The sequence below is a fragment of the Pongo pygmaeus genome, chromosome 10 (genome assembly GCF_028885625.2).
Source record: "Pongo pygmaeus isolate AG05252 chromosome 10, NHGRI_mPonPyg2-v2.0_pri, whole genome shotgun sequence".
Taxonomy (NCBI): domain Eukaryota; kingdom Metazoa; phylum Chordata; class Mammalia; order Primates; family Hominidae; genus Pongo; species Pongo pygmaeus.
The window spans coordinates 54,017,803-54,045,783 of NC_072383.2; the positions used below are offsets into that span (position 1 = coordinate 54,017,803).

General features: G+C 54.0%; 2 protein-coding genes across 6 annotated transcripts; one reads left to right on the top strand and one right to left on the bottom strand.

Annotated features, from left to right (window-relative positions):
* Positions 1-6: 6 nt before the first annotated feature.
* On the top strand, positions 7-7,802 carry SLC39A5 (solute carrier family 39 member 5). 4 transcript variants are annotated; one of them, XM_063646999.1, is made up of 13 exons: positions 17-99; positions 217-272; positions 808-877; positions 1,182-1,539; positions 2,660-2,843; positions 4,796-4,958; positions 5,130-5,299; positions 5,533-5,673; positions 6,354-6,450; positions 6,540-6,701; positions 6,886-6,966; positions 7,105-7,295; positions 7,544-7,802. In XM_063646999.1, the coding sequence occupies exons 4-13, from the start codon at positions 1,256-1,258 to the stop codon at positions 7,685-7,687; spliced, it is 1,617 nt and encodes a 538-aa protein (XP_063503069.1). In that variant the 5' UTR covers positions 17-99; positions 217-272; positions 808-877; positions 1,182-1,255; the 3' UTR covers positions 7,688-7,802. The 4 variants fall into 4 exon arrangements, with proteins under 4 accessions (XP_054298018.1, XP_063503069.1, XP_063503068.1 ...); XM_063646998.1 differs by having other exon boundaries at positions 808-850; XM_054442043.2 differs by lacking the exon at positions 808-877 and having other exon boundaries at positions 7-99.
* On the bottom strand, positions 7,762-27,981 carry ANKRD52 (ankyrin repeat domain 52). 2 transcript variants are annotated; one of them, XM_054442040.2, is made up of 28 exons: positions 27,827-27,981; positions 27,412-27,495; positions 26,867-26,945; positions 26,611-26,681; positions 25,379-25,579; positions 24,769-24,856; positions 24,482-24,624; positions 23,971-24,183; positions 23,630-23,708; positions 23,200-23,314; positions 22,916-22,998; positions 22,692-22,809; positions 22,414-22,482; positions 22,087-22,227; positions 21,927-22,007; positions 18,695-18,806; positions 18,431-18,502; positions 17,961-18,162; positions 17,625-17,712; positions 17,431-17,548; positions 15,337-15,556; positions 15,064-15,151; positions 14,867-14,950; positions 14,613-14,758; positions 14,314-14,396; positions 14,012-14,094; positions 13,746-13,837; positions 7,762-13,353 (listed from the first exon to the last, which is right to left on the bottom strand). In XM_054442040.2, the coding sequence occupies exons 1-28, from the start codon at positions 27,851-27,853 to the stop codon at positions 13,103-13,105; spliced, it is 3,231 nt and encodes a 1,076-aa protein (XP_054298015.1). In that variant the 5' UTR covers positions 27,854-27,981; the 3' UTR covers positions 7,762-13,102. The 2 variants fall into 2 exon arrangements, with proteins under 2 accessions (XP_054298015.1, XP_054298016.1); XM_054442041.2 differs by lacking the exon at positions 27,827-27,981 and adding an exon at positions 27,103-27,312 and having other exon boundaries at positions 27,412-27,491.

Here is a 27,981-nt window from a genome sequence, read left to right on the forward strand (position 1 = left end):
CTGCAGGTGACCCTTGCCCGCCTGCGTGCCTGCCCCCCCAGCTGGAACCAAGAAGGCTGTGTCCCCCTTCCTCTGGGTATCCTTGTCTCCTGCTATCAGGTAATGCCAACCTCAACCCCCTGGACCAGTCACCCCGATCAGCCTTTGCTTGCCTGATTTTAGGCCAGGTCAGACATCAGAGGAGAGCCCAGATCCTTGTTTCCTCTCCCCCCGCAGGTCTTCCCCTTTCTTGGTCATCGATCTCTAGAGCTCTGGCTCTTTCTCTTCTTGGGGTGAGAAATTACTAAGAACAGTTTATTTCCCATGCATGCATGTGGGCTTGCCACTGATCTGCCTTTTCCCCCCTCCTCCCCAGGTTAGGGACACCTGGGTCCAGTCTTCCCAAGGAATATGGGGATGGGGGTTGGAGATGAAGTTTAGTGCTAGACTGTAAGGTAGGTGGGGTGGAAGTACATGCGGGAAAGGGCTAAAATGGTACTAACTGTGTTAAGGATGGGGTGAATTATTTAAGAGGAAAAAGACTAGGCCCAGGTCCTCCTTAGCCATGTGGCTTTCCCAGGGCAGAGGGTGGCCCCTCCCTACTCAGGGGCCCAGCAGAGACTGACCTTTGACCCCCACCCCAGAGACCAGTGAACCATTAACTCCTCTCTTATGTGAGCCTTCACACACTGGCCCCACCCCTGACCCCGCCCCAAGGCAGGTGGGCTAGGAGGGGGTGCGTGTCCATCTCAGCCTTCTATGTGACGTGGCCTCCGATCCACCTGGACACCTGGAGGCTAAGCCTGGATTCCCCTCTCCCTGACTCAGGAACTGCTTAACGTCCACAGCAAGGCCTAATAGGGGACCTGAGGTGACAGCTCTCATGTTGCCAGTAGGGGTGAGGCCCTGGGGATTGAGGGGGGATAAAGAGGTGGGGCAAAGTTGAGGGGTAGGGTTTAGGGGACAAGGAATGGACGGTCAGCTCTGGATGAATTATGAGGAGAGCTCCGAATCAGGGAGGTGCTCCAGGAACTGGCAAACAAGAGGCTGCTCCCGCAGGAGGCAGTGTGAAGGGAGAAAGAAGGCTGCAGTAGGGGCTGCTGCTGGACTCGGTGGGGAGCAGGTACAAGGAGCTCTGGCTCCCCCATGGACCTGAGCTGGAGAGCAGAGCAGCAGCTCTAGCCCATTCCTCATTCTTCCAGGGCACAGTCCTCAGGATGTTTCGGGGAGAATAGGAGCCAGAACCTCAGCCCCTAAGCCATTCCCCTCACCAGTGATGGGGTCCCCAGTGAGTCATCTGCTGGCCGGCTTCTGTGTGTGGGTCGTCTTGGGCTGGGTAGGGGGCTCAGTCCCCAACCTGGGCCCTGCTGAGCAGGAGCAGAACCATTACCTGGCCCAGCTGTTTGGCCTGTACGGAGAGAATGGGACGCTGACTGCAGGGGGCTTGGCGCGGCTTCTCCACAGCCTGGGGCTAGGCCGAGTTCAGGGGCTTCGCCTGGGACAGCATGGGCCTCTGACTGGACGGGCTGCACCCCCAGCTGCAGACAATTCCACGCACAGGTACTGACCCGTTCCTCCACTCCACAGGACCACATCCCCCAGGTCCTCTCAGTGCTTGCCCCCAGTTGCCTCGTTCTGGCTTCCTCACGAGATCCCTGGAGTTACAAATTCTTCAGAACCCAGCTCCTTGGTATCTCTTCAAAACCTCTCATGCTTCTATTGCCTTCTCTCTCTTTTCTTGAGACTGGGGGTCTCACTTTGTCACCCAGACTAAAGTGCTGTGACACATTCATGGCTCGCTGCAACCTCTGCTTCCCAGGCTGAAGCCATCCTCCCACCTGAGCCTCCTGAGCAGCTGGGACCACAGGCACACACCACCACACCCGGCTAATTTTTAAAATTTTTTACAGAGACAAAGGTTTCGCCGTGTTGCCCAGGCTGGTCTCAAACTCCTGGGCTCAGCTCAGCGATCTGCCTGCCTCAGCTTCCCAAAGGGCTGGGACTATAGATGTGAACTACCACCCTAGCCCTCCATTGCCTTCTAATTCTCTCCTCCAAATCTCTAAGCCCTTAAATTTCTTGCTCTTAGTATCACTGTTCAGTGTCTCTGGGCTGATTTGGCTCCAAATTCATAGCCCTTTCTTTTTTCTTTTCTTTTTCTTTTTTTTTTTTTTTTGAGACGGAGTCTCGCTCTGTGGCCCAGGCTGGAGTACAGTGGTGTGATCTTGGCTCACTGTAACCTCTGCCTCCCAGGTTCAAGCGATTCTCCTGCCTCAGCCTCCTGAGTAGCTGGGATTACAGGCACACACCACCACGACTGGCTAATTTTTGTAATTTTAGTAGAGACGGGGTTTCACCATATTGGTCAGGCTGGTCTCGAACTTCCAACCTCAGGTGATCCACCCACCTCAGCCTCCCAAAGTGCTGGGATTACAGGCATGAGCCACCGTGCCCAGCCATTCGTAGCCTTTTTGATTGTCCTCCCTTTTTTCTGTTCCCCCCAGTTGCAGAAAATGGAGAACTCACAGATCTTCCTAAGAATGACATTCAATGGTTTCTGGGTCCCAGGATCTCCAGTCAGTGGCTAGTCCCCCCATTCCCCCTAAAATCCCTGGGAGCCTCTCAAAGCGGGTTGATAGAGAACACAAGGGAGGCTGACTTGCTGTCTCATCCATTCCAGGCCACAGAACCCTGAGCTGAGTGTGGATGTCTGGGCAGGGATGCCTCTGGGTCCCTCAGGGTGGGGTGACCTGGAAGAGTCAAAGGCCCCTCACCTACCCCGTGGGCCAGCCCCCTCGGGCCTGGACCTCTTTCACAGGCTTCTGCTGCTGGACCACTCATTGGCTGACCACCTGAATGAGGATGTGAGTCTGATGGTCTCTAGAGGGGAAGGAGCCATGGGATTAGATGGCCTGAAATGTTTAAATAATCTGTAGTTTTTTGTTTTTGTTTTGTTTTGTTTTTAAATCCCAACGTGGGCCAGGCATGGTGGCTCACGCCTGTAATCCCAACACTTTGGGAGGCCGAGGTGGGTGGATCACCTAAGGTCAGGAGTTCGAGACCAGCCTGGCCAACATGGTGAAACCCCATCTCTACTAAAAAATACAAAAATTAGCCGGATGTGGTAACGGGTGTGTGTAATCCTAGCTACTCGGGAGGCTGAGGTGAGAAAATCGCTTGAACCCGGGAGGCAGAGTTTGCAGTGAGCCGAGATGGCGCCATCTGCACTCCAGCCTGGGCAACAAGAGGGAAACTCTGTCTCGAAAAAAAAAAAAAAAAAAAAAAAAAAATAGCTGGGTGTGGTGGCACATGCCTGTAATCCCACTTACTCAGAAGGCTGAGGCAGGAGAATCACTTGAACCCAGGAGGCAGAGATTGCAGTAAGCCGAGATCGCACCACTGCACTCCAGCCTGGGTAACAGAGCGAGACTCTGTCTCAAAAATAAAAATAAAAATAATTAAAAAATAAAAAAATATATCCCATTGTGGTCTTAGGGGATGTTATTTCAATAGTGAACTATGTTCCCTCTGGGATCAGAGCAGGTGAGCCTATATCCAGAGCTCCAAGACTCAGTTTAGGGGAATAGATGGCAAAGCAGAGAATCTAGAGAAGCAGCCCAGGGTAGGATCTGGATGGTCACCTGGAGAGGAAACCTGCAGGGAACGGATGGCTGTCTTCATCCAGAAAGACAGAGAATATGTTCCACTTATACCAGAGGGCAGACAAAGCTGCCTAACCCTGATGGAAGTCCAGTGAGTGCCCATTGCAGGAAGCATTCAAGGTGAGGCTGGATGAACATCGACAGGGCTGTTGAGAGGGAGGTTAGATGGCATTTCAGGGTCTTTTCCCTTTTAAGATTCTGGCATGGAGAGCTCTAGTTTTCCAACCAGCTTCATATATCAAATCAACAAAATGATTGAAATGATCAGAGTTTGCAGGGAAAATGATGACAATGCTCACTAGCACCCAGTTTGCATAGAATTGAATACCTGCATTGGACTGAATATTCACTATTAATACACATTGATTATAAGTATCCTTGGCCTCAGTCCCCAAGGTACCTGCCAGTAGGAGCAAAGGGGACCCTGGGAGAGACCCAGGAGTCTATGCAATGGAAGGACAGGTGTTAAATATCATTTTTTTTTTTTTTTTTTTTGAGGCAGAGTCTGACTCTGTCACTCAGGCCGGAGTGCAATGGCGCGATCTCGGCTCACTGCAACCTCCACCTCCTGGGTTAAAGCAATTCTCCTGCCTCAGCCTCCCGAGTAGCTGGGATTATAGGTGTTCACTACCATCCCCAGGTAATTTTTTTTTTTTTTTTTTTGAGATGGAGTCTCACTCTGTCGCCCAGGCTGGAGTACACTGGCGCAATCTCTGCTCACTGCAACCTCTTCCTCCTGGGTTCAAGCGATTCTCCTGTCTCAGCCTCCTGAGTAGCTGGGATCACAGGCGCACGCCACCATGCCCAGCTAATTTTTTGTATTTTAGTAGAGACAGGGTTTCACCATGTTGCCCAGGCTGGTCTCGAACTCCTGAGCTCAGGCAATCTATCCACCTCAGCCTCCCAAAGTGCTGGGATTACAGGCGTGAGCCACCGCACCCGGCTCATCCCCAGCTAATTTTTGTATTTTTAGTAGAGACAGGGTTTCACTATGTTGGTCAGGTTGGTCTCGAACTCCTGACCTCAGATGATCCACCCGCCTGGGCCTCTCAAGGGCTGGGATTATAGGTGTGAGCCACTGCACCTGGCCAGGTGTTAAAGATCTGAGTCATAGTTCCTGGTGATTCTCCAATGTATGACCCTCAACTCCCCAGTGTCTGAACGGCTCCCAGCTGCTGGTCAATTTTGGCTTGAGCCCCGCTGCTCCTCTGACCCCTCGTCAGTTTGCTCTGCTGTGCCCAGCCCTGCTTTATCAGATCGACAGCCGCGTCTGCATCGGAGCTCCGGCCCCTGCACCCTCAGGGGATCTACTATCTGGTCAGCAAGTAGGAATGGGTGGGGGGCACCCTGAATCCTGGAAGTGGGGCCCATGCCAAGGAAGGAGGCTCACTGGGGTCCTGCCTCTCCTTGTAGTGTTATCTCTGCCCCACCTTATGTGTGGGACCCTCCTCCTGCCCTGCCCTAACTTCAGCCCCTGATTCTCCCCAGCCCTGCTTCAGAGTGCCCTGGCAGTCCTGTTGCTCAGCCTCCCTTCTCCCCTATCCCTGGGGCTGCTGCGGCTCCTGGGACCTCGTCTACTGCGGCCCTTGCTGGGCTTCCTGGGGGCCCTGGCCGTGGGCACTCTTTGTGGGGATGCACTGCTACACCTGCTACCGCATGTATGTGAAGCCCCTTCCTTGTACCCCTGGCCTCCATGGATCTAAGGTGTCCCCAGCCATAGGACATCCCCTCCCCCTTTCCATCAGCTTCCACATCCTACTCCCGGATCCTGACTTCAGCCCACGGCTGCCTTCTAGTACAGCATATGAGCAAAGGCTTGCCACCACCCATGCAAGGGGATATTGTTGGGTATAGGGGCTTCCAGGGTCTGCCCTGACCTTCTCTCTGTCAGGCACAAGAAGGGCTGCACACAGGACCTGGCGGAGTACCAGAGAAGGACCTGGGCCCGGGGCTGTCAGTGCTCGGAGGCCTCTTCCTGCTCTTTGTGCTGGAGAACATGCTGGGGCTTTTGCGGCACCGAGGGCTCAGGCCAGTGAGTGATACCCTTTTCTCTTTCTTCTGCTGAGACCAGAGTCCCAGTCAAGAATTGGGCAGTGGCTCACGCCTGTAATCCCAGCACTTTGGGAGGCCAAGGCGGGCAGATCACAAGGTCAGGAGTTCGAGACCAGCCTGAACAACATGGTGAAACCCTGTCTCTACTAAAAATACAAAAATTAGCTGGGCGTGGTGGTGTGTGCCTGTAATCTCAGCTACTCAGGAGGCTGAGGCAGGAGAATCTCTTGACTTGGGAGGTGGAGGTTGCAGTGAGCCGAGATGGCACCATTGCACTCCAGCCCGGGTGACAGAGCGAGACTTCATCTCAAAAACAACAACAACAAGAAAACTGGGCCAAAAAGCCAAGAGATGAGGAGCAGTGTGTGCTCCTGGATCTCTGACATTTGCCTGGTGTGCAGGACCTGTTGGCTAACAGGGAGTGGGTAGGGGCTCCTTAAGCACAGACCCAGGACTTCTGGCCAAATGGCATCCTATTCTGAGCTCAAGTCAACAAGAAACAGAGGGGAGGTGCCAACTTGGGAAGAAGGTAGAGGCCAAAGAACATCCCAGGTGCCACAGGTGGAACCAGGTGTTCATCTTCCCAGCTTGCGGCCTGGCTTCCCCTTAGTCCCTGGCTCTGCTGCCTCCTCCACCAGGAGGGATGCCCTCCTATTTCAGAGATGCTGCAGGCGAAAACAAAGGAATCTCGAAACACGAAACTTGGACCCGGAGAATGGCAGTGGGATGGCCCTTCAGCCCCTACAGGCAGCTCCAGGTGACTAGAGGAGAAAATTTGAAGAGTAGGTTCCAAGCTCACAGTCCTTACTTGCAGCCACCAACACTGCCCTGTGCTTCTTCCCGCAGAGCCAGGGGCTCAGGGCCAGAGGGAGCAGAACAGCCAGCACCCACCAGCCCTGGCCCCTCCTGGGCACCAAGGCCACAGTCATGGGCACCAGGCTGGCGCTATCACATGGATGGTCCTCCTGGGAGATGGTCTACACAACCTCACTGATGGGCTGGCCATAGGTGTGAGGGGTGGGAACGGAGGGAAGCAGGTCCGAGGGGAGGCCAGGGCTCCTAGTTATCAGCTGGGGCTAGGAGAGGGCCGTCAGGAAGATGGGGAGAGGACGGGAGGACCACGGAACACAGGAACCTGCTTCTGAGGAGACTCTTCTTCTGGACTGACAACTTCCGACTCTGCTGGCCCCAGGTGCTGCCTTCTCTGATGGCTTCTCCAGTGGCCTCAGTACCACCTTAGCGGTCTTCTGCCATGAGCTGCCCCACGAACTGGGTAGGAATGGCAGGAGCAGGGTGGGGTAGACTCCAGAAAGGAGATAGCTCCAAGGGGTAGAGCTTGGAGGCTGGTGGGTGGCATGGATGAGGGGCACCCCAGCTTACTCCCTCCCATCCTGTCCTCTGTCTCCAATAGGTGACTTTGCCATGCTGCTCCAGTCAGGGCTGTCCTTTCGGCGGCTGCTGCTGCTGAGCCTCGTGTCTGGAGCCCTGGGATTGGGGGGTGCAGTCCTGGGGGTGGGGCTCAGCCTGGGCCCTGTCCCCCTCACTCCCTGGGTGTTTGGGGTCACTGCTGGGGTCTTCCTCTATGTGGCCCTTGTGGACATGGTGAGAGATGTCGGGTAGAGCAGAGAAATCAAGGGCAGTGGGGAGGCGGGAGTGGAGAAGGAGGTAGCAGTCCCTCCGCCTCTACCATTAGCTCCTGGAAGGGCATCAGACCACAGGCCCGCAAAAGTCTGAGAAACAAGGGACTTGAGGTGTTTGGGTGGGGGCTGCTGATGCTTTCTGACACCCTTCCTCTGGTGTTCAGAGGTCAGGGGCAAGGCCAGAATCCTGACATCCTCTTTTTCTTTCAGCTACCAGCCCTGCTTCGTCCTCCGGAGCCCCTGCCTACGCCCCATGTGCTCCTGCAGGGGCTGGGGCTGCTGCTGGGGGGTGGCCTCATGCTTGCCATAGCCCTGCTGGAGGAGCGGCTACTGCCCGTGACCACTGAGGGCTGACCGGGCCAGTGGAAAGGGGTTGGGTTGCCCTTCCTTCCCCCCAGGCACAGGAATGGAGGCGGGACACAGGGCCAGTAGGAGCAATAGGATTTTAATAAACAGAACCCATCCCAAAGCCATGACTACGACAGTTGTACTTGCACCAAAACAGCATAGAAAACCAGAGTGTGGTGGGAGGACCTGAAGCCGGTTGGGGGAGGATGTGAGTAGGGGCCTGGAGGGTGCAGGGTCATTAATCTGCGGGGAGAACATTGTGCTTTAGCCCAGGGAGGGGAGGGGTGGGGCAAATGCACCGAGGTCCCCACTTTTTCCTGCTGCCCTTGGCACCCTGGGGATGCAGGCATCTGGGCACATCTGCCCCTTATTGCTGCCCACCAGCGTTAAACGCCCCCGATCCCAACACTAGCACCACAGGTGGTTCCGGGGCAGGGAGAGGCAGGAATGGGAAAATTGCTTAGAGAAAGATTCCACTAGAATCCAGTGAATTGTGCTCAGTTCTCTTTACTTCCTACAACCGAGTACATGGGTCACAGGGTGGAGGGTGCAACAGGACATGGAACATGCCCCTCCGTGCCCCCCAACACACACCTGCACACAGGATGGTGGTGTCTGCAGCATCACAGGTCATGCAGGGCATGGGGAAGGGGAGGTTCACACACACATAGATGCCCACAGCGGGTACCAGACAGAGAACACCCCTGAATATACACAGCTGTACATGGGGAACCCCCAGGTCCCCACCCCAACCCTCTCCCCTGTCTTGCTGTCCCCTGCAGGGGAACTATATTGCTTTGAGAGAGCCACCTCAGGGGCTGCTCTGCCAGGCACCCTCCCCTCCCACCCACCCCCATTTTGGCACATCTGCAAGACACACAGCAGCGAGAGTAGGCACCCTCCCTTCCCAGGCTTCTGTGGCCTGGAGCTGGGGAAGGGGGTAGGAGACTTCATCCTCCATCCTCCCCTAACCCTTCCCAAACCCCTGCCAAACCCACTCCAGCCAGAACCCACCCCCACCCCCCAAACACACATACAAAGCTGAGCTATCCAGGAACACAAGGGAAACAAGGAGATTGTCCAGGGTGGGAGCGGAGGCAGCGGGGGAAGAAGACTGGAAGCAGAGACCTCCCCCCTTGTGGGGGGCAGACTGGCACAACAGCTACTTTAGTGCAATTGGAGAGGGTGCCCAGAGTGAGGGGTGGAGAAGGGAGGGAAGGCGCTCCCCAACTTCCCTGGGGGCAAAGTCAGGCTTCCAGATTCCCCAGGGAAAGGGCCTAGCAGGAGTGGGTGAGGGCCAAGGTGGATCCTCTGGTCACCCGCCACCCTCTGCCCTCCCAAATGCAGTGACAGTGTCCCCCTCACACCTAAGTGGGCAACAGCAGCCTTGGAGTCAGTACCTTCAAGTAATTCAAAGAGCAGACCCTCCCCACCCCAGCTTCACCCCATCTCTGGGATTTGGTCGCTTCTCTAGGGGTTGGGTTGGGAGGAGGGAGCCCCCAAGGCAGACCCTTCCCTCTCTACCTCCCGCTTCCCAGACCACTGGGCTTGGTCCTCAAAGATTCCTCACCTCCGCCCTTGCCCAACCTGGGTCAAGGCTGCAGAAGGCTGGAGCCACCATAATTAGAGGGGAAGGGGCTGCTTTGTTCCTTTTCCCTCCTTCTTAAAAGGTAGGGTTCAAACTAGGCGGGATGGGGGCCCATACTGGTTTGCCCCAGGAGTAGGGTTTCTGGGCTAGGGTCTGTAAGGCTATTTTCCTTTGCGGTGGGAAGGGGAGGTAGGGGATGAACACTGGGTATGGGAAGTGGGTGAGAAATGGCTGAGAGGGAAGGAGTAAGGGGCCTCCCCGCTAGAGCAGTCACTGGAGTCATTTAGACAAAAACACTCATGTGCATAAGATACACAGTGCGCAAACTCAGCCCTGCCAGCCCGGCCCCAATCCCACCTCTCAGGACCCCTTCCAAGACCCTGGAGGAGGTTTTGGGGATACAGCTGTAGAACCGTTCACTCTGGCCCCATCCACCCCACCCCCAGCCTCTTCTCCCCTTCTAAGTCCAGGGAGTAAGAAGGTGCTCGGGTGGGCAGACAGTGGTGGAAACAGTATTGAGTTTTCCTTTGGTTACATATTGAAGGCAAAGGTGAGCTGGACTTACAGTCAAAACGGATAAGGGTGAGGAAGGAAGAGGGGCCATGGCTGGGGTTGGAGAGGGAGGTAGGCCCTCCTCAGCCCCTCCACCCCAAGAAACACATCTACGTGGGGTGGCAGTCCCTCAGTCTCGTCTCTCCCACCCCCCACAGCACCAAACAAAAGGAGAAGCCCCCTCCCCCAGGGGCTGCTCCCCACCCCAACCTGGGCTGTACATTCAGTGGTTTTCAGCAGTCCTATGGCTCAGGGGGCCACGGAGCGGGGGAGGTGGCCCGTCAGTCTCAGTGGACAGTGGCAGTGACCCGGATCTGCTGGTCCTTCCTGGGACCCACAGTTTGTGCCATTCGTTTTTCTGAAGGATAGTATATGACCCTACCAGAGCCACCGCCCAATCAGAAATAGCTCCCCAAAAATCAGAAACTAAAAACTGGCTCTTTCCATCTCACCCTCTGATTCACACGTCTGTTTCCCTGTCTCCTATGTCGCCCTTGCTCTGTTTCCTTTGCTGGGACCTGGGGCTGCTCCCAGGGTCCTCGCTTAAAATAGGCCTTTTCACAAAAGTGCTTATTACTTGAAGCAAGTGCTTTAGAGCTGCGGTGGGGAGAGGGGGGAGGGGGAGGGCAAAGGGAAGGCGCTGTTCCCTCCCTGCCCTCCCCCATGAAGACTGGGGGGCATTCTGCCTGTTTTACTTCTCCACACCCGTTTAAGTCAAAGAGGTTTAAAAAAAATCTTAACATTAAAATAAATATGCAGTGGCCATGAGAATGGTCAAAATGCTTCAAAAAACACTAGGGCTGGGGAGCCCAGGGTGGGGCGTGGGGTTTCCTTTGGCATAAGGAGAGGAGGCTGCTTGTCCCTCAGGCTTCCTCACAGCCACATATGGAGGGACAGAGGACTCCCCACCACCTCCCAGCACCACTGACAGTGCGCTGAGGGCAGCAGGGAGCAGACAGCCCCCAGAAATCTCATCTAGCAAGACAACGGGGCTCCTGACACTCAGATGCTTCCCGCCATTGCCAAACGTCACGAAAGGAGAACACGACTCACACCCCGCAAGTTCTCTCTGGAGGACCCATCTCCTCACTCCCCTTGCCCCCCACCACCTAATTCCCAGCACCAAGATGAGAGGGAGGGGGTGGAATGGGAAGATTTCAGGAGAGAGAATTGAAGGGAAGGCAAGCTTTGCAGAGCCAGCAGGGTTGGGGATGGGGGCTGCAGCCCTTAAGAGAGGTCACATTGATTGTCATATAGGAGAGGACACGGTGTGGAGGGAGGTGGGCAAGAGGGGCATCACAAGGCCCTTTGGCTTTGAAAATAAAAATAAAAACTAAAAGCTGCACAATCCTTCTCATCAATAATGGTCATTTGGAAGCCTTGAAATGATTTAGGAACTGAGGGTTGGGAGAAGCAAGACACAGAGAGACAGGGGATCAAAAGGGACCATGAAAAGATAAGGACTTGGACAAAACCCCAGGCTTCTGGAAACCAGCATGAGGTATGGTTAAAGGTATCCGTTGGGGAGGGAGGGGGTCCCTGGGACGCCCCCCTCCCCTCAGCCCACCCTTGACAAGGGTGGCAAGACATTCAGGGTATACAACTAAAAGATGGGTAAGACTGTGAATAAAGCAAACTTGGGTAGGGGAGGGAGGCTGAAGGATCCCCCCTCAGGGGGAGACCCTGTACTGTGTAAACGAAGCCTGTCCAGTTCTCAGGGGACAATACTGATGGCAGCCAAACTGGGCAAGGATGCACTGTGGGGGTGGAGGGGGCATGACCTCTATTCAAGTTCTGTGTCTTGGCCCCTGGCTGAGGTATTGAGTGTGAGGAAGGGAACGCTGGGCTGCAGGAGTGGGTCCAACTGTCCAGGAGGCTGCACTAGGAGATGGGTGGACAGAGCACTTAAAGGGACCAGGGCCAAATTCAATGCTACATTTAGAGAGAAAACTGCCCCCTCTTCACTCCAGCCCAGTTTGGCTTTTGGGGTGCGACTTTTAGAAATCTTATCAGTGCAGCCCCTAGCTCAATCCCATCTTTCCTCCCTGCTGGGAAGGCAGGGACCAAGCCCCAGTACCTATTCATCTCTCTCTAGGTCAGAGCTTCTTCCTCACACTGGAGGGGAAGCCTGGGTCCCGAGTAGCCACGGTCCCTTGTCGGCCCTGCCCCTCCTACCATCTTTGGCTTCAGATCAGGAGTGACTGGGGCAGTGGGTACTCTTGGACATAACGGAAGGTGGAGGCAGATAGGGAGCACAGATAAACTATGGGCTTGGGGGCACAGGAGGAAGAACATGGTCCCTCCCTCCCTCCGTATACATGCAAACACATGCCTGAAACACAATGGACATACCAGGGCTGTGGTTTTGAAATGGGCAGGAAATTAATTTGTTTCTTCCCCTAAAGGATAAAACGCTTACTTAAAAATTCATGACAAGCCTCAAAGTTCAAGGAAAGGAGAGCCAGGGCAGGAATGACCACAGGCTCTGCCCTCCCAAAAGAAGACAAAAGAAAGAAGCAAGGTTAAAGTGCGTGGTTAGGGGCCAGGCTAGGAGTGGGACGGAAGGGGGAGGGGCAGGCTGTGGGGGCAGAACCAGCCCTTGATTTGCATATGAGGAGCCAGGGGAGAGTGCAGGATTGGGGCCCAGGTACAGTAGTTGCTGCTTCAAGTGTTTTGCATTTGAACTTTAGGGGTGATAGGGTACAGAAGTAGGGAAAAAGCTCCAGGCCCCAGTGCTAAATATCCTCCCCCCTCATCCTCTAGCTGCCCCTGAAGGGGGAGGGGGACACCCCCAGAGTGCTCACACAGTACCAGAAATTAAGGCTTCTCACTGCTGCGGGGATGGAGGGACCGGCCGAGCAGGGAGGCAGTGATGGGTATGGAAGAAGAAGGGATCTGCCTGGCAGTAGGGGCAGGGGAGAAGGGGGACACAGAGAGGAGTCCCCAGGGAAGAGTCGGGGGAGCTGGCAGCAGAAAGAGGGAATCAAGAGATGGAGTCAAAGAGTGGGGGAGCCAGGCATTTAGCAATCATTTTGGGACACTTGGCAGAAGGGGTCGCCCTGGGGGTACCAAGGGCCTGGGGTGCTCCCTGTCAGTCCCAGACCCCTGCCAGGCCAAGATGGTGTGGCAAAGGGGTGAGCAGCTGCTCCCCAGGGCTTCCTTCCCCTCCGCTCCCTCCACCCAGTCGTGTTCTCCTTTAAAGTGCCCTAAATGTTTAGACTTCTTCTAAATAAATAGAATTAGATATCAAGCCACCGGCGGGAGAGGGACACTGGAGGGGGCTACTCAGAGTAGCAGCCATCTAACCCAATGGCGCCGGGCCGCTCCTGGCTGTAGGGGCAGGAGGCCCCATGGGGCAGGGCGCCGCAGCCACCCACCGTCTTGGCGGCTGCAATGCTGCAGTTCTTGAGCAGGCTGAAGCTGAAAGGACTGACGGCGTCCTTGGGTGGGAAAGGCTTCATGGTGGAAAGGATCAAGGCCAGGCAGTCTGCCACATCTTTGTTGGGGGCACAGGCCAGTGCTGGGGTGTGACCTGCAGGGCCAAGGGGGAGAACTGAGGCATAGAGTCCTGTATCCTAGCCAGCCTCCCCCAAGCCGTGAAGTCTCTTCTCTGTGGAGGGAGCCAAGGCAGGCAGGTACCCAGCAGGGGCAGAATCCAAGGGTGACAAGGGCCCAGGAAGGCTGACAGGCAGATTCTCTAAGTACGGGTTAAAGGGCGGGCATGGGAGTCAAAGCCTAGGGTGTGGAGTCCTCCTGACCCTGCAGGCTCCCCTCTGAGACTCCAGAGTACTGGTGTGGGCTCCCTGCTCTGAAGAGTTCCCTTGGGAAGAAAATCCCATGTATAGCAAGATTAAGAAGTCACCTCCTGAAGAATGTCCCTGACCCCAAACCCAAGAGAGGCAGGGGGCCCCAGACCCCACCCACCTTCTTCATCCACAGCCAGCACTGTGGCCCCACGACTCAGCAGGGCCTGTACCACAGAAGCTAGACCATTCCGGGCAGCAATGTGGAGTGGCCTTGGAAAAAAGGAAAAAGAAGGAGCTTGATGCTAAGCTGCCCTTCCACCTCCAGACAGGGTGGCAAGGGTGCTGAACAAATACTATGGGCTCCAGGGAGCCTCTGAACAGCGGCCACTCTTTCATCACCCACTGGCCTCCCCCAGCCAGGAGCCCCCTTCCCCAGGCACTCACATCTGCAGCGCACTGTTGGTAGCATTGATAAGGCCAAGGTCTTGGGTTTCTGCCAGGATCATGAGGGCACATTTCTCATGGCCCTGAGGGAGGGGAACAGAGAGTGGAGACTTGTGAAGTAGAAATGTGGCAGGGTGCAGGGCAGGAGTTGGGGAGAGTAACAGGAGGACAAACAGCTGCCCCACCAGTCAGATAGGCTGGACAATCCTCACTTCTGCCCCAGTCCCCTCTGCAACCGAGACCCACCTCTCTTCATCAAGCTCTGCCCCTTATGCAGTCCCCCAATCACTTCAGGTAAGTACCTTGCTACAAGCCAAGTGGAGGGCCGTGTTCTTGTTCTCATCCAACACAGTAAGGTCTGCCTTCCCTCGATACAGCAGAAATTCTATGAGAGAAATGTGATAGAGGGACTGACCCCTCCCTCCAGAGCAGCAGCCATCCCGGCTCTCCACTTTGCATCCCGTCTGCAGATGGCAAGACATCCAAAGACAACCCTCCTGCTTTCTGAACCCCAGCCCCAGCCAGCCTCCACAGGCAGGGCTGACCCATCCTGAAAATGCCCCAGGGGAGCTCCTCCCTTCCACAAGTGGCCCCTACACACCCACAGCAGCAGTCTGCCCGTTCTCAGCCGCCGTCATGAGCGCAGTGCGGCCAGTGTGGTCAGTGGCGTTCACCTCGGCTTGATGCTGCAGCAGCATCCGGAGCCCAGAGACATTGTCCGCGAAGGCAGCGGCGTGAAGGGGGGTCCTGTAAGGCAGGGATCAGGGTAGATTAAAATAGGGAAGAGTATACTGTCCAAGCAGAAAGAGGAAGCCAGAGGCAACTGGGCTTCTTCCCAAGTCTTCCATCACTCACCGTCCTTTGGCATCTCGGCTGTTCACAATCTTGGCACCCAGAGCTCCCAGCAGCATCTCTGTGGTACTGTCCTGGTTATTAATCCTAGAGGAAGAGGGAGGAGGGGTCATCAGGAAGGACAAGGGAAGTAGGCTACCTGTCCTAAGCTCAAGTCATGGGCCCTCGTGAGAAGGGCTGACGCAGCAGAAGGGACTTACACTGCACAGTGCAAAGGAGTGAAGGGGTTTCCTTCCAGGTATGAAAACGGGCTGTGTTCAAGTAACAACTCCAGACAATCTTCATGTCCTGGGCATGAGGAAGGAAGAGTAGTGATGGAGAAAAACGGCAAGGTTCCCTGTCTGCCCTGTGTCTTGACACTCCATTCCACTTCCAGATTCAGATCAACCCAGGTGACCTCCCACAACCCACCTGTCCTCCTCTACACACACTCCAACACACACTCCTGTGCCTGTGGAGCCCCAGTCTAGTACCAGTGTAGGAGGCCCAGTGCATGGGCGAGTATCCGCTGTAATCCACCCCGGCATCCAGGGGATCTGTGGAAAGGGCAGCCTGCAGCAGGGTCCGCAATACTGCAGTGTGGCCACAGGCTGAGGCCAGGTGAATGGGCGTGCGGCCCTTAAAGTCTCGGCACAGCACAAATGCGTCATGGTCCAGCAGGGCAGCCAGGCAGTCCTCACAGCCAGTCACTGCCTGTGAGTAACATGGGGGTGTGAGGGGGATGAAAAGCTCCTCCTTTTCCACTGGCCTGTTGCTGGAGTCTGGCTCAGGAGTAAGAACCACTTCCAGGGCTCCAATCCTTGTCTTTTTTTTTTTTTTTTGGAGACGGAGTCTTGCTCTGTCGCCCAGGCTGGAGTGCAGTGGCATAATCTCGGCTGACTGCAACCTCTGCCTCCCCGGTTCAAGCGATTCTCCTGCCTCAGCCTCCTGAGTAGCTGGGATTATAGGCAGGTGCCACCATGCTCGGCTAATTTTTTTGTATTTTTAGTAGAGACGGGGTTTCACCATGTTAGCCAGGATGGTCTTGATCTCCTGACCTCGTGATCCGCCTGCCTCGGCCTCCCAAAGTGCTGGGATTACAGGCATGAGCCACTGGCCTCAATCCTTGTCTTTACAACAATGAATCTTTTTTTTTTTTTTTGAGATGGAGTCTCACTCTGTCACCCAGGCTGGAGTGCAATGGTGCGATCTTGGCTCACTGCAACCTCTGCCTCCTGGGTTCCAGCAATTCTCCTGTCTCAGCCTCCCAAGTAGCTGGGATTACAAGCATGCACCACCACGCCCAATTAATTTTTGTATCTTTAGTAGAGACGAAGTTTTACCATGTTGGCCAGGCTGGTCTCAAACTCCTGACTTCAGGTGATCTGCCGGCCTTGGCCTTCCAAAGTGCTGGGATTACAGATGTGAGCCACCGTGCCTGGCCCTTTACAACAACAATTCTAAGTATTAGGGACCCACATCTCCCTCCTTGACTCTCTCTATGCCAGCAGACAATCAGGATACTAAGAGTTAATACTGGAGCTCTAGAGTGAAAGACTAAACGGAGAGGAGACTAAGGGATCAAAAAATCTTATGGGAGGAGGAGGCAGCTTAGGACAGGTGGTCACGGAAGAGGATCTAGGTTGTGGCGACATTATGCGATGGGTTGGGGCCAGCAGGGTTCCCAGGTAGAGTCTGGGTGGTGAGCACTCAGTTGTACTTGATTACAAAGCATAGATATTGGCCAGGCACAGTGGCTCACGCCTGTAATCCCAACCCTTTGGGAGGCCAAGGCGGGTGGATCTCATCATCAGGAGATTGAGACTACCCTGGCTAACATGGTGAAACCCTGTCTCTACTAAAAATACAAAAATTAGCCGGGCGTGGTGGCAGGCGCCTGTAATCCCAGCTACTCGGGAGGCTGAGGCAGGAGAATCACTTGAACCCAGGAGGCGGAGGTTGCAGTGAGCCGAGATCATGCCACTGCAATCCAGCCTGGGCGACACAGCGAGACTCTGTCTCAAAAATAATAATAATAATAATAATAATAATAATAATAATAATAATAATAATAAACAAAGCACAGATATCAGGGAAATCAGCTGGGGACGTCAGGGACTCATCCTGGAGCAAGCACAAAGCTCAATAAGATCCTGGGCACAGTGTGGGTCTGGTGGCTCGCGCCTGTAATTCCAGCACTTCAGGAGGCCAAGGTGGGGGGATCACTTGAACCTAGGAGTTCAAGACCAGCTTGGGCAAGATGGTAAGACCCCCATATCTATAAAAAATACAAAAATTAGCTGGGCATGATGGCATGTGCCTATAGTTTCAGCTACTTAGGAGGCTGAGGTGCGAGGATCACCTGAGCCCAGGAAGTCAAGGCTGCCGTGAGCTGTGATAGTGTCACTGCACTCCAACCTGGGGCAATGGGAGTGAGACCCTGTCTCAAAAAAAAAGAAAGAAAGAAAAAAGACTGGGCACAAAATCCTGGATTGCTTCCTAGACAATTGGATTCCCTACTGCTGGTGAGTCCCGTGCTCCCACACTGAGGCCCATGTGCAAACAATCCCCCCTAGAAGCTCACTCACCCCGCGGTGGAGGGCAGTGCGGCCCCGGAGGTCAGCAGCATCAGCTGTGGATCCTTTCTCTAGCAGCAGATGTACACAGTCCACATGGCCATTCATGATGGCCAGCATCAGTGGGGTCCTACAGAAGGGCAGGAGGAGGAGTGAGGATCCCGCAAGGACTGGAAAACCTGCACCCCACCCTGGCCCACACTCACTGTCCATAGGCATCCATGACATCTGTAATGTCAGCTCGTTCCCCACTGTCGATCAGCAAGTGCAGGGAGTCAGTGTGGCCAGAGGCAGCTAGGGGAAAGGGACCCCGTGTCAGGGCAGGGCCAGGAGGAAGAAGGGAGGCAAGGTCAAGCCTAAAGGACTTGGGGTCAATGTTACAGGAAGACCTGGGCCAGGGAGAAATCTCTGAGGATAGGAAGCTATGAATCAAGGCTTGAAGTCTCCATTCTCCTCACCCTACTCCACTTTCCAGCCCTATTCCCATCCAGGAGGGATCTGGCATGGCAAGGGTAGGGCAGCAGCCTAAAGTGGGCACTAACCAGCAGCGTGCAGGGGCGTCCACTTGCGCTTGCGCTCCTTGATGAGGGCAGAGGCGCCGTGGGCTGTAAGCACCTCCACACACTCAGTAGAGCCGCGCTCCGTGGCCAGGAAGAGTGCGGTCCGGCCCTTGTGGTCCCTTACGTCCAGATTCACCAGCGTCTCCGCCAGCGTCTTCAAGGCTTCACAGTGACCGTTGTAGGCCTGGCAGGGTGCAGGCAACCAGTGCACACAGCTCGGGACCTTCCCTGCTCCTCCCTTCCCCTTCTCTGCTCTTGGGGTCCCTGGGAAGCTCAAGGTCTTAGTCCTCGACAAGCTCCTTGGGCCCCTCAAGGCTTCCTACCCTGCACTGTGCTTATCCCCTCTCCCACAAAAAGGCAGAAGCAAGGATAACTTCACAAGTGCTGGCACCTTTGTTAGGGCCTGGGAACGGTAGAACAAGGAAGGCAACAGAAAAAGACATGGGACTCACAGCTAAGTGCAAAGGGCTGACTGGAATGGTGCTCTCCACATCCTCCAGGCAGTTAAAGGACATTTCTAAGAGCTGCAAAGGACAGGAAAGTAGGTGCTGAGACTCTGGAACTCCCAAGATAGTACCCCAGTCCCCGACTCACAGTAATCCCCACTAAGCCTCTGGATCTAAAGACCACATTTGATTGAACCCTTAGTTTTGGAATCCACAAACCCTGTGCCCTGCCCCTGCCTCCCCTCCTGCAGTCTGGGCCCCAATACATACCAGTTCGAGGTTCTGTCTGTTGCCATAGGCGGCTGCATAGTGCACAGCTGTGTAGCCCTGCCTGTCCCGCAGGGAGGGGTCTGCACCGTTATCCAGTAAGAACTCCAGACAGCTGGGGAGCCAGGGGTAGACTGTGAGGCAGGGACAGGCCCAGCCCAGGAGGGCACAGTTCTGGGAGGGCCAGAGGAGAGGACCAAGGGAACCCCTCCAGGCCTACCTGGCCGCCACCTGTCCTCAGCTCTAAGTAGGTTCTCTAAATCCTACCCATTCTTCAATGCCAGCTCCAGACCCACTTTACCTTCTCAAGGTCTGCCCTGAACCCCTCTGGCTTCAATGCCCTCCTTTATCCTCTGAATGCTCTCGTAGAGAACCTAGAGCATGATGTTATCAGCCTTCTGCTGACCAACATGCTTTCCCCACCTCCAGGCACGCCAACCCCCGCCCTAGGATGCTTTCTCCTCCCAGCCCACGCGAATAAGTCCTGTTCATCTCAAACTCAGTCCCAGCTTCTCTCCTCTGTGAGGCCTTTCCCAGCCTTCCCTGGGGAAGATGCCTCTTCCTCTGTGTTCCCTTGGCAGTCTTCTCATATCTTAGTAGTAGTTGTAGTAGTAGTAATAATAATAAAGTAGCACTTACTGTCAAGCACAGTTCTAAGTACTTCATGTATATTAAATAATTTAATTCTCATAAAGATCCCATGAAGCAGATACTATTTTTATCCTTACTGTGGGTGATGAAATTGAGGCATAGAGAAGTAACTTGCTGAAGGTAACAGCTGAGCCTCTTGGATTTTAGTGTCCTTTTTAAAAAAATAAATCTTAAAAAAAAAATTATTTAATTTACTTATTTTAAATGGAGACAGGGGCCTGGCTCGGTTGCTCACGCCTGTAATCCCAGCACTTTGGGAGGCTGAGGTGGGCAGATCACCTGCGGTCAGGAGTTCGTGGCCAGCCTCGCCAACATGGCGAAACCCTGTCTCTACTAAAAATACAAAAATTAGGCTGGGCGTGGTGGCTCACGCCTGCAATCCTAGCACTTTGGGAGGCCAAGGCAGGTGGATCGCCTGAGCTCAGGAGTTCAAGACCAGCTTGGGCAACACGGTGAAACCCTGTCTGTACTAAAATACAAAAAATTAGCCAGGCGTGGCAGCGTGCACCTGTAGTCCCAGCTACTCAGGAGGCTGAGGCAGAATTGCTTGAACCCAGGAGGGGGAGGTTGCAGTGAGCCAAGATCATGCCACTGCACTCCAGCCTGGGCAACAGAGACCTGGTCTTCAGAAAAAAAGAAAAAAATTAGCTGGGCGTGGTGGTAGACACCTGTAATCCCAGCTACTCAGGAGGAAGAGGCAGGCAGGAAAATCGCTTGAACCCTGGAGGTAGAGGTTGCAGTGAGCCGAGATCGCGCAACTGCACTAGAGCCTGGGTGACAGAGCAAGACTCCATCTCAAATAAATAAATGAATAAATTTAATTAAATAAAAGAGAGATGGGTTCTCATTATGTGTTAGCCAGGCTGGTCTCATACTCCCAGGCTCAAGCAATCCTCCTACCTCAGTGCTGGGATTATAGGCATGAGTCACTGTGCCTAGCTGATTTTTGTGGGTTTTTTTTTAGAGACGGGGTCTCACTATGCTGCCCAGGCTGGGATGCAGTGGCTATTCATAGGCATGATCATAGTGCACTACAGCCTCAAACTCCTGGGTTTGCATGATCCTCTTGCCTTACCTGCACCTGCCTCCTGAGTAACTGGGAATACATGCATGTGCCACCGTGCCCAGCAAAAAATAAACTTTTTGTTTTAGAATATTATTAGATTTATAGAAAAATTGTGGGCTAGGTGTGGTGGCTCAGATCTGTAATCCCAGCACTTTGGGAGTCTGAGGCAGGAGGATTGCTTGAGCCCAGGAGTTCGAGACCAGTGTGGGCAACATAGAGAGATCCCTGACCTACAAAATAAATTAATTAAAAAAAAAAAAAAGAAAGAAAAAGAAAAATTGTGAAGATAGTACAGGGAGTTCTCACATACCCTATACCTAGTTTCCCGTCATTAACGTCTTACATTAGTATGCATAAGTGTCCTTTTATTTATCTTTCCCAATAGATTATTAGCTTTCGAAAGACAGAAATTTGGGACAATTCATCCTTTTAAAATTTTTATTTAATTTTATTTATTTGTTTTTTTGGAGACAGAGTCTCACTCTGTTGCCCAGGTTGGAGTGGAGTGGCGTGATCTTGGCTCACTGCAACCTCCACCTCCCTGGTTCAAGTGATTCTCCTGCCTCAGCCACCTGAGTAGCTGGGATTACAGGTGCCTGCCACCATGACCGGCTAATTTTTATATTTTTAGTAGAGACGGGGTTTCACCACGTTGGCCAGGCTGGTCTCAAACTCCTGACCTCAGATGATCTGCCTGCCTCGGCCTCCCAAAGTGCTGGGATTATAGGCGTGAACCACCACACCCGGCCTATTTTTAATTTTAATTTTTTTGAGACAGAATCTTGTTTGGTTGCCCAGGCTGGAGTGCAGTGGCATGATCTCGGCTCACTACAACCTCCACCTCCCTGGTTCAAGCAACTCTCCTGCCTCGGCCTCCTGAGTAGCTGGGATTATAGGCGTGCACCACCACACCTGGTTAATTTTTTTTATTTTTAGTAAAGACGGGGTTTCACCATGTTGGTCAGGCTGGTCTTGAACTCCTAACCTCAGGTGATCTGCCTACCTCAGCCTCCCAAAGTGCTAGGATTACAGGCTTGAGCCACCATGCCCAGCCTCATCTTTTATCCTTAGTATCTAGCACAGTACTTGGAACCTAGTAAATATTCAATTAATGCTTGTGGAATAAACAAATTATTTTGTACATTTAGCTTTTCTAATCCTCTCAAGAAGACCGGCTGGGCGCGGTGAGCCGAGATCACACCACTGCATTCCAGCCTGGGCAACAGAGTGAGACTCTGTCTCCAAAAAAAAAAAAAAAGAAAAATCCATTCCTTTAGGGAAGGAACTATGTCTTATACTTTTGGGGTTTTTTTTTCCCCTGAAGCTCCTGAGCTTCAATCTCATACTTCTGTCTTTGCCCACTATGGACTACACCCAGAGGGCTCAAGACACACTGCTGGCTGACCAGCAGGACAGCAGCAGTGTAGGGTAGAGGTTCAGATTAGGTAGGAGGACAGTAGGGCCAGAGCTTGCGTGGATTCAGGAAAGCACATCCCAGGGGCCCTCTCTGCTACTCACAAGAAGGCCTCCTTCCTGCGGGACTCCTTCAGTGGCTCGTCCTCTTCGGCATCATGGCTGGAAGGTGTATGGGGTTCCGCTCTGGGGAAGAAAGAGAGAAAGTTAGGGCCAGGCTTAGGGAGGTGAATGGGGCTGAGAAGGACCAGACTGGTAGCCTCACCTCCTGTAAGTGTCGGAAGCGGCAGCGTAGTGGAGGGGAGAGCAGCCTTTACAGTCGGCCTCGTTGACACCTGCCCCAGCAGTCACCAATGTTACTGCACACTGGTAGCTACCGTTAGCAGCTGCATAGTGCAGTGGGGTCCTGGGGAAGAAGTGAAGGAGGGTGGGGAAGAGAATCAGAGACAGATCCCAATGCAATCAGATGTGCAGCCAAATGCTGCTTTGTAACATTCTCCTTATTTAACTCTCCAATCTCAACCCTTCCTCCCTCTACCATTTGTTTCTCTAATCAGACATTCCCTATGTTTACCCCTGCATATTAGCATACCTGCCAAATTTGTCCCTCCTCCTCAAGTCAGCTCCACTGCTCAACAGCAAATTAAGACATTCAACATTCCTAAAAGAAAGATGTGTTAAGAGAGTTACAGCCTCAAAGGAAAGCCACAGGCCCAGGGTGGGGCTAAGGAAGGATGGAACTAGCAAGCCCTTTCTGCTGTGACTGCTTTCATTGTGAGAGGGGGAATAGATCTGGGCAGGCAAGAATGAGGGGCCCAGACCTTTGCCCAGCTCCCTGCTCAAAGCATGGGAGAGAGAAAGAGAACTCACCCTCCGGAAGCAGCAGCATGAAGACAGGTACGGCCAAGGTTGTCAGGTGTATTGATGTCAAACCCAGCTGAAAGCACATGCTCGTTGCTGAGTGAAGACACAATGCTGTACAACTGACCTGGAGGCACAGAACAGCCACAGGTCACATCTGAGAGTGTTCAGCAGGGAGGGAAAGGCCTTTGCTCTCCTATACACCTGCCAATCCCCAGCCCATCAGCACATACCTGAGGAAAGAAGCTTACGACAACAGTCAGAGAATCCAAAGAGAACAGCTAAGTGCAGGGGGAACATGTCATGGATGCCACGCCTAGAGAGAAGTTGAGGGACTCAGTCCTTGGGTCAAGGAGGGACCAAGTAAGACCTCTTCTGTGACCCACCACCACCCTAGAGTGAGGGTAGGAGGTTCTCCAAGGTGCCCTTTGGCAAGCTTATCTGTGCCTCCATGGTTGATGTGAGCAGTCTGTGCAGATCTGGGCAGCCCAGAAGTGGAGTCGGGGCCCTGACTCACCGGGCGGTATCTGCGCCATTGGTCATGAGGGTGCTGATGAGCAGCTCGTGTCCATAGCGAGCAGCCACATGCAGTGGCGTGTTCCCAAATTTGTCGGCACAATCAATCTCGCTGCCTGTGAGGGGATGCACACACACAAGCTCAGGCAGACCTCAGGCTTAAGACCACTTTCGCGAGCTAGCCACGATTTGAGTGCCTACTATGCATCAGGTGCCAGGCCCAGGATTCTACATGTTTTATCCTGTTTCTAGGCCTTAGGAGACTGGGCAGGGCAGAGCAGGGCCATTTCCACAGGTCCCTTGGTCAGAGTTCCAAGGGCCTATCCTACTGGAAGAGGGCAGGAGAAGGAAGTTAGGAATCTCCCTAGATTCTAGAAATGAATACCTTGGGGGAGGAGGGGATGAGAGCACAAAGTCTCCCAGGTCCATACCATTCTGGATGAGGATCTGGGAGCGTGTGAAACGGCCATGGATTGCAGCCATGTGCAGAGGACTTTTCCCTTCTTTGCTCTGTGGAAACATGGTGGGTTTTTTTGTTTTTTTTTCCAGTGCAAAGCACAGAGAATGCCCTACCTCCCTTCCAAGGACATATCTCTAAGGACAAAAGGGTCATATGGCACCTTCTTAGCCCATTCTCTCCTGAGTCCCTGGCAAGGTCTGATTACCCTAGGAAGCAAGTGGATAATTCCCCAAGAGAGCTATCCAGACACAGTCAGGACCCCTAGATCCAAGTTTCGCTCCCCACTGGTCTAAGCCTTATCCCTTCAGGCACCTGGTAGTTGACGTCAGCCCCATTATTAACCAATAGCTCTAAGCAGAGAGCGCCATTGGTGGAGACTGCAGCCACATGCAGTGGCGTGAAGCCCTTGTCATTCGGCTGGTTGACATTGGCTCCGGCATTCACCAGCTCAATAGCCACAGCATCCTGGCCCAGGTAGCAGGCGATGTGCAAAGCTGTGTTTCCAAAAGCGTTGGGCTCATCGATCTGGATATTCAGGGGTGAGAGTAAGGTGGTATCAGTCTAAACAAAGTAGAAGCCAGCACATGTAGCCTACAGATCCCAGAAATCCAATGACTGCTTCAGTTCCTCTCGGGTTTCTGACCCAAGGTACCAAGGTACTAAGGGCACTATGGCTAAGGTAAGCATTATTCAGACCCTCTCTACCACGTCCTTCCAACTTCCCAAAACGACACCAACATTCCAATACCTCATATCTCCGTAACAGACTATAATCTCCTACTTGCTGCCCATAGTTCCCAACCCCAGAGCTCAAAGCCCTGACCTCCGCTCCCATCCGAAGCAGGTACTTCACCACTTCAATCTGGCCACTGGCAGCAGCTGTATGGAGCAGCCCATAGCCCTTGCGGTCCTTGCAGCCGAGGTCTGCTCCCCGTGCCACCAGCAGTTTCAGGACCTCCAAGTGCCCTGAGAAAAGAGAAGACACTCTAAAGGAAGTAGAAGGTAAACTCTAAGGCCCTACACTCCTCTCTTCAAAGGCTGCAACCCCATATCCCTGCCCTAGGAATCCTAAATGTCAAATTTCTGATTTTCCCGTGTATTCTCTCTCACCTAGAAAAGCTGCCCAGTGCAGAGGCTGCCGCTCCTTTTTGTCACAGACATTCAGGCTGGCTCCCTTGTTGAGGAGCAGGTTCACCGTCTGTATCAGGATATGAAAGACACCTGTTCAGAGCCAGATTCGTGCCCTCAGCCTACCTAACAGCAGAGGCCTCATCTCCTGAAAAGGCTGAGGCAGCCTAATACCTTTTTCCATGAGCAAAACCACCTGGAGGACTCGAGGGACCAGCAGAAGCAGGCACTAAGGAGGAGATACTGGAGAGATTTGGAACTTTAAGGGAAACAAGGGAGTCTCTTCAGGTGATCTGGTGGTTCTTAAACTCTTGTAAGTCTTTGCAAATGTGCTGAAAGACATGGACTCTCTTCAGAAAGGCGTGTATGCAAATATTTTCCACGCAAAATCCAAGGTTTTATCAACCTCCTGAAGTCCAAGTTAAGAATTTTAATCTAGTCTGACCATTCATTTAGTGCTTGAGCTTAAGTATTTATATAACCATCCAGGCTGCTTCTCCTTCAGGCTTGAGAGCCCAGAAGCAGGGAAAGGTGAGTAGGAAGGTAAGAAAAGGGAAAGCCCCAGCTGGGCCTTAATGGGAACAGTCCTCACCTCAAGATGCCCACTATGCACTGCATGGTGCAGAGCACTGCGCCCGCTCCTGTCAGCCACGTTGAGGCTGCTCAACAGGGGTGCCAGAGCCTCAGCACACTTGGTGGCCCTGTTGGCAGCAGCCACATGCAGTGGTGTCTGCCACAGCTTGTCCCGGGCATTCACATCTGCTGAATGTGCCAGCAGCAGCCCCAGCACCTTCTGTTGAGGGGCAGGGGACAAAAGAGAGAGTGGGAGCAGGAGGTAAAACAACAGGAAATGGAAGGAGGAATAGGTCAGCATAGCATCTACAGCCCCGTTTTCCCCAGCATAGAGTCTCTTCTCATTTTTCCAACATACCTAGCCTCTGAATACCTACTTCCCATCTTCTGGATCTTCTTAGAACTTAAGTTCTTCCTTACCTTGCTGATTAAAACAAGGACCCTTTGCTCTTCTTCAAGCCACCTGACTCGCCAACTTAGACGCTGAATATCTTCACTCACACATACATCCATTCCCAAACAAATCCACACGTGGAGATCCACACATCCCAACCCCCACTACTTCTAGGAAAACTAAATACTCTTGCTACATCTTGCCCTGAACACCCTCTTTAGCCTTCTCATAGGCACCAAAATTATTTTCAGTATCTCAGTAAGCAAACAGATACTGGTTCCTTTGCAAAACCCGAGCTAAAATGCCCCTCCTAACCACCACCCACCTCATTCCCACTGGCCTCGGCCCCTCCCCCTGGTGGCTGGAGCCAGGGAAGTGATGAACTGAGGAGGAGGTCCCCCTTTCCCTGTCTTCAGGGCTGATGGGAATAGGATAAAGGACCCAACTGATAAAATATGTTTGGCCCCTGTGCTGTCAACTTTCAAGCTGCTTGAGGGCCAAGGATGCAACAAATTACTATACCCATCCACCATCACAAGGAAAGAAATCTCAGTGCCCAGAGGGGGCTCAGACTCAAGGTGGCCCCCCAGGGAGGGATGAGTCACTCAGGCCTGGCAGCAGGGCCCCCGCAGTCTGCCAGCCCAGTGTTAAGCTCTCCCTGAGTCACATCAGCTGGCAGCACTCAGCCCCCTTACCGGCCAGTTCTAGGGGTAGGAGGGGGGGGCCAAGATTTGATCTCCACACTACCTGGGGTAGAACAGCTTGTAGGGATGAGGACTGAAGCTCCTTAACCCTTAACCTCCACCTTTAAGCAACTTATCCTTTTTGAAAGGGTAAAAGAACGTGTGGGTGCATACCTCGTTTCGGGAGGCAGCAGCACGATGAAGAGGGGTCAGCCACAGTGTGTCCTTAGCATTGACATTAGCACCTGTGGGGATATAATTTCCTATTTTGATGGAAGGTAGGGAGGAGGTATAAAGGAAGCCAGTAATCAGGCCAGGAAATCTGAATGGAGCTGGAGCAAGCCCGGGAGAGCAATCCTTGAATATCAAAAAAGACTCCTCCCCTCCCTTCCCTCCCTATGTGCCACACCTTCCAGCTCCCCACTTTCACCTGACATCAGTAGCAACTGGAGGATGGGGACATCGCCTACGTAGGCAGCAGCATGCAATGGAGTTCGCCTCTCTTGGTCCTGGGAAGGCAAAAAAGAGGAGGGACTATGGGCGCGGGGTGAGGGGGCTATCAAGGACCCCAGCCCAAGCCTCAGAGCTCCAGGCCCTTCCCGACAACCTCTTCCCATAGTTTCTGCAGCGTCCTAAGTCCCGATACTGGGAGTCAAAGGCAAGCACCTAGGGAGGGTGGAGTCAAGGCCAATGGGCTGAGAAGCCGGCTCCTTTTTCCAGGAGGGGTGGGGGCGCTGCAGACTCCGGAGGTTGAGAAGAGAACAACGTTCCTGGGCATCCCCAGCCCAAGTGATCTGGGCTCCAAGCCTGACCTGCTCTCCATCCCCAAATGCAGAGTAGGCTTTCACTCCAGGATGGAAAGAACTGCGGCCTCATCTGAGCAGAGGAGACACGGAGCCGCCCCACTGGTGGGGAGGGGTCCAGAACACGGGAGCCAGGATTCCGGTCTCGCCATCCTCCCTGCTCCCAACTCACCAGCACATTGATGTTCTCCTTCTGCGAGAGTAGGGAACGCACTTCCTCCACATCTCGGCTAAAGATGGCCTGGACCAGGGGCGGCTGCAGAGAGAACCGGCATTCTGAGAGCGGGCTGGAGCCGGAGCAGAACCGGTGTGGGGGTGGGGGTGGGGGAGCACCCAGGTTTGAGTGGGGGGCGTCCGTGGAGGGGCTCCACTCTGGGGATTCTGGCTGCAGCGGGCTCCCGCGGTGCCTCCGCCGGTTGCCAGGTCCCCAAGGACACCGGCTCGGTTGAGGGGAGCGCGGCATGGGGCGGGGCGGGAGCTGCGGGAGCCCCGGGCTCAGGCCCAGCCTAGGCCGCACATCCCCGGGCTCGCGTGGCGGCAGCGCCGAGCTCTGGAGGGAGGAAGCGGGAAAGGGCAGGAGGGCTGACCTGGTCCGTGATGCTGAGGATCCCCATGGCTCGGCCCGGGCTCCGTCCGCATCGAGCTCCCGGCGGCGGCGGCGGCGGCTCCACCGGGGACACGGAGCGGCCCAGGCGGCGGCTGCGGCGGCGGCTGCAGGGAGAGCGCGGCCCCGCCTACCGGG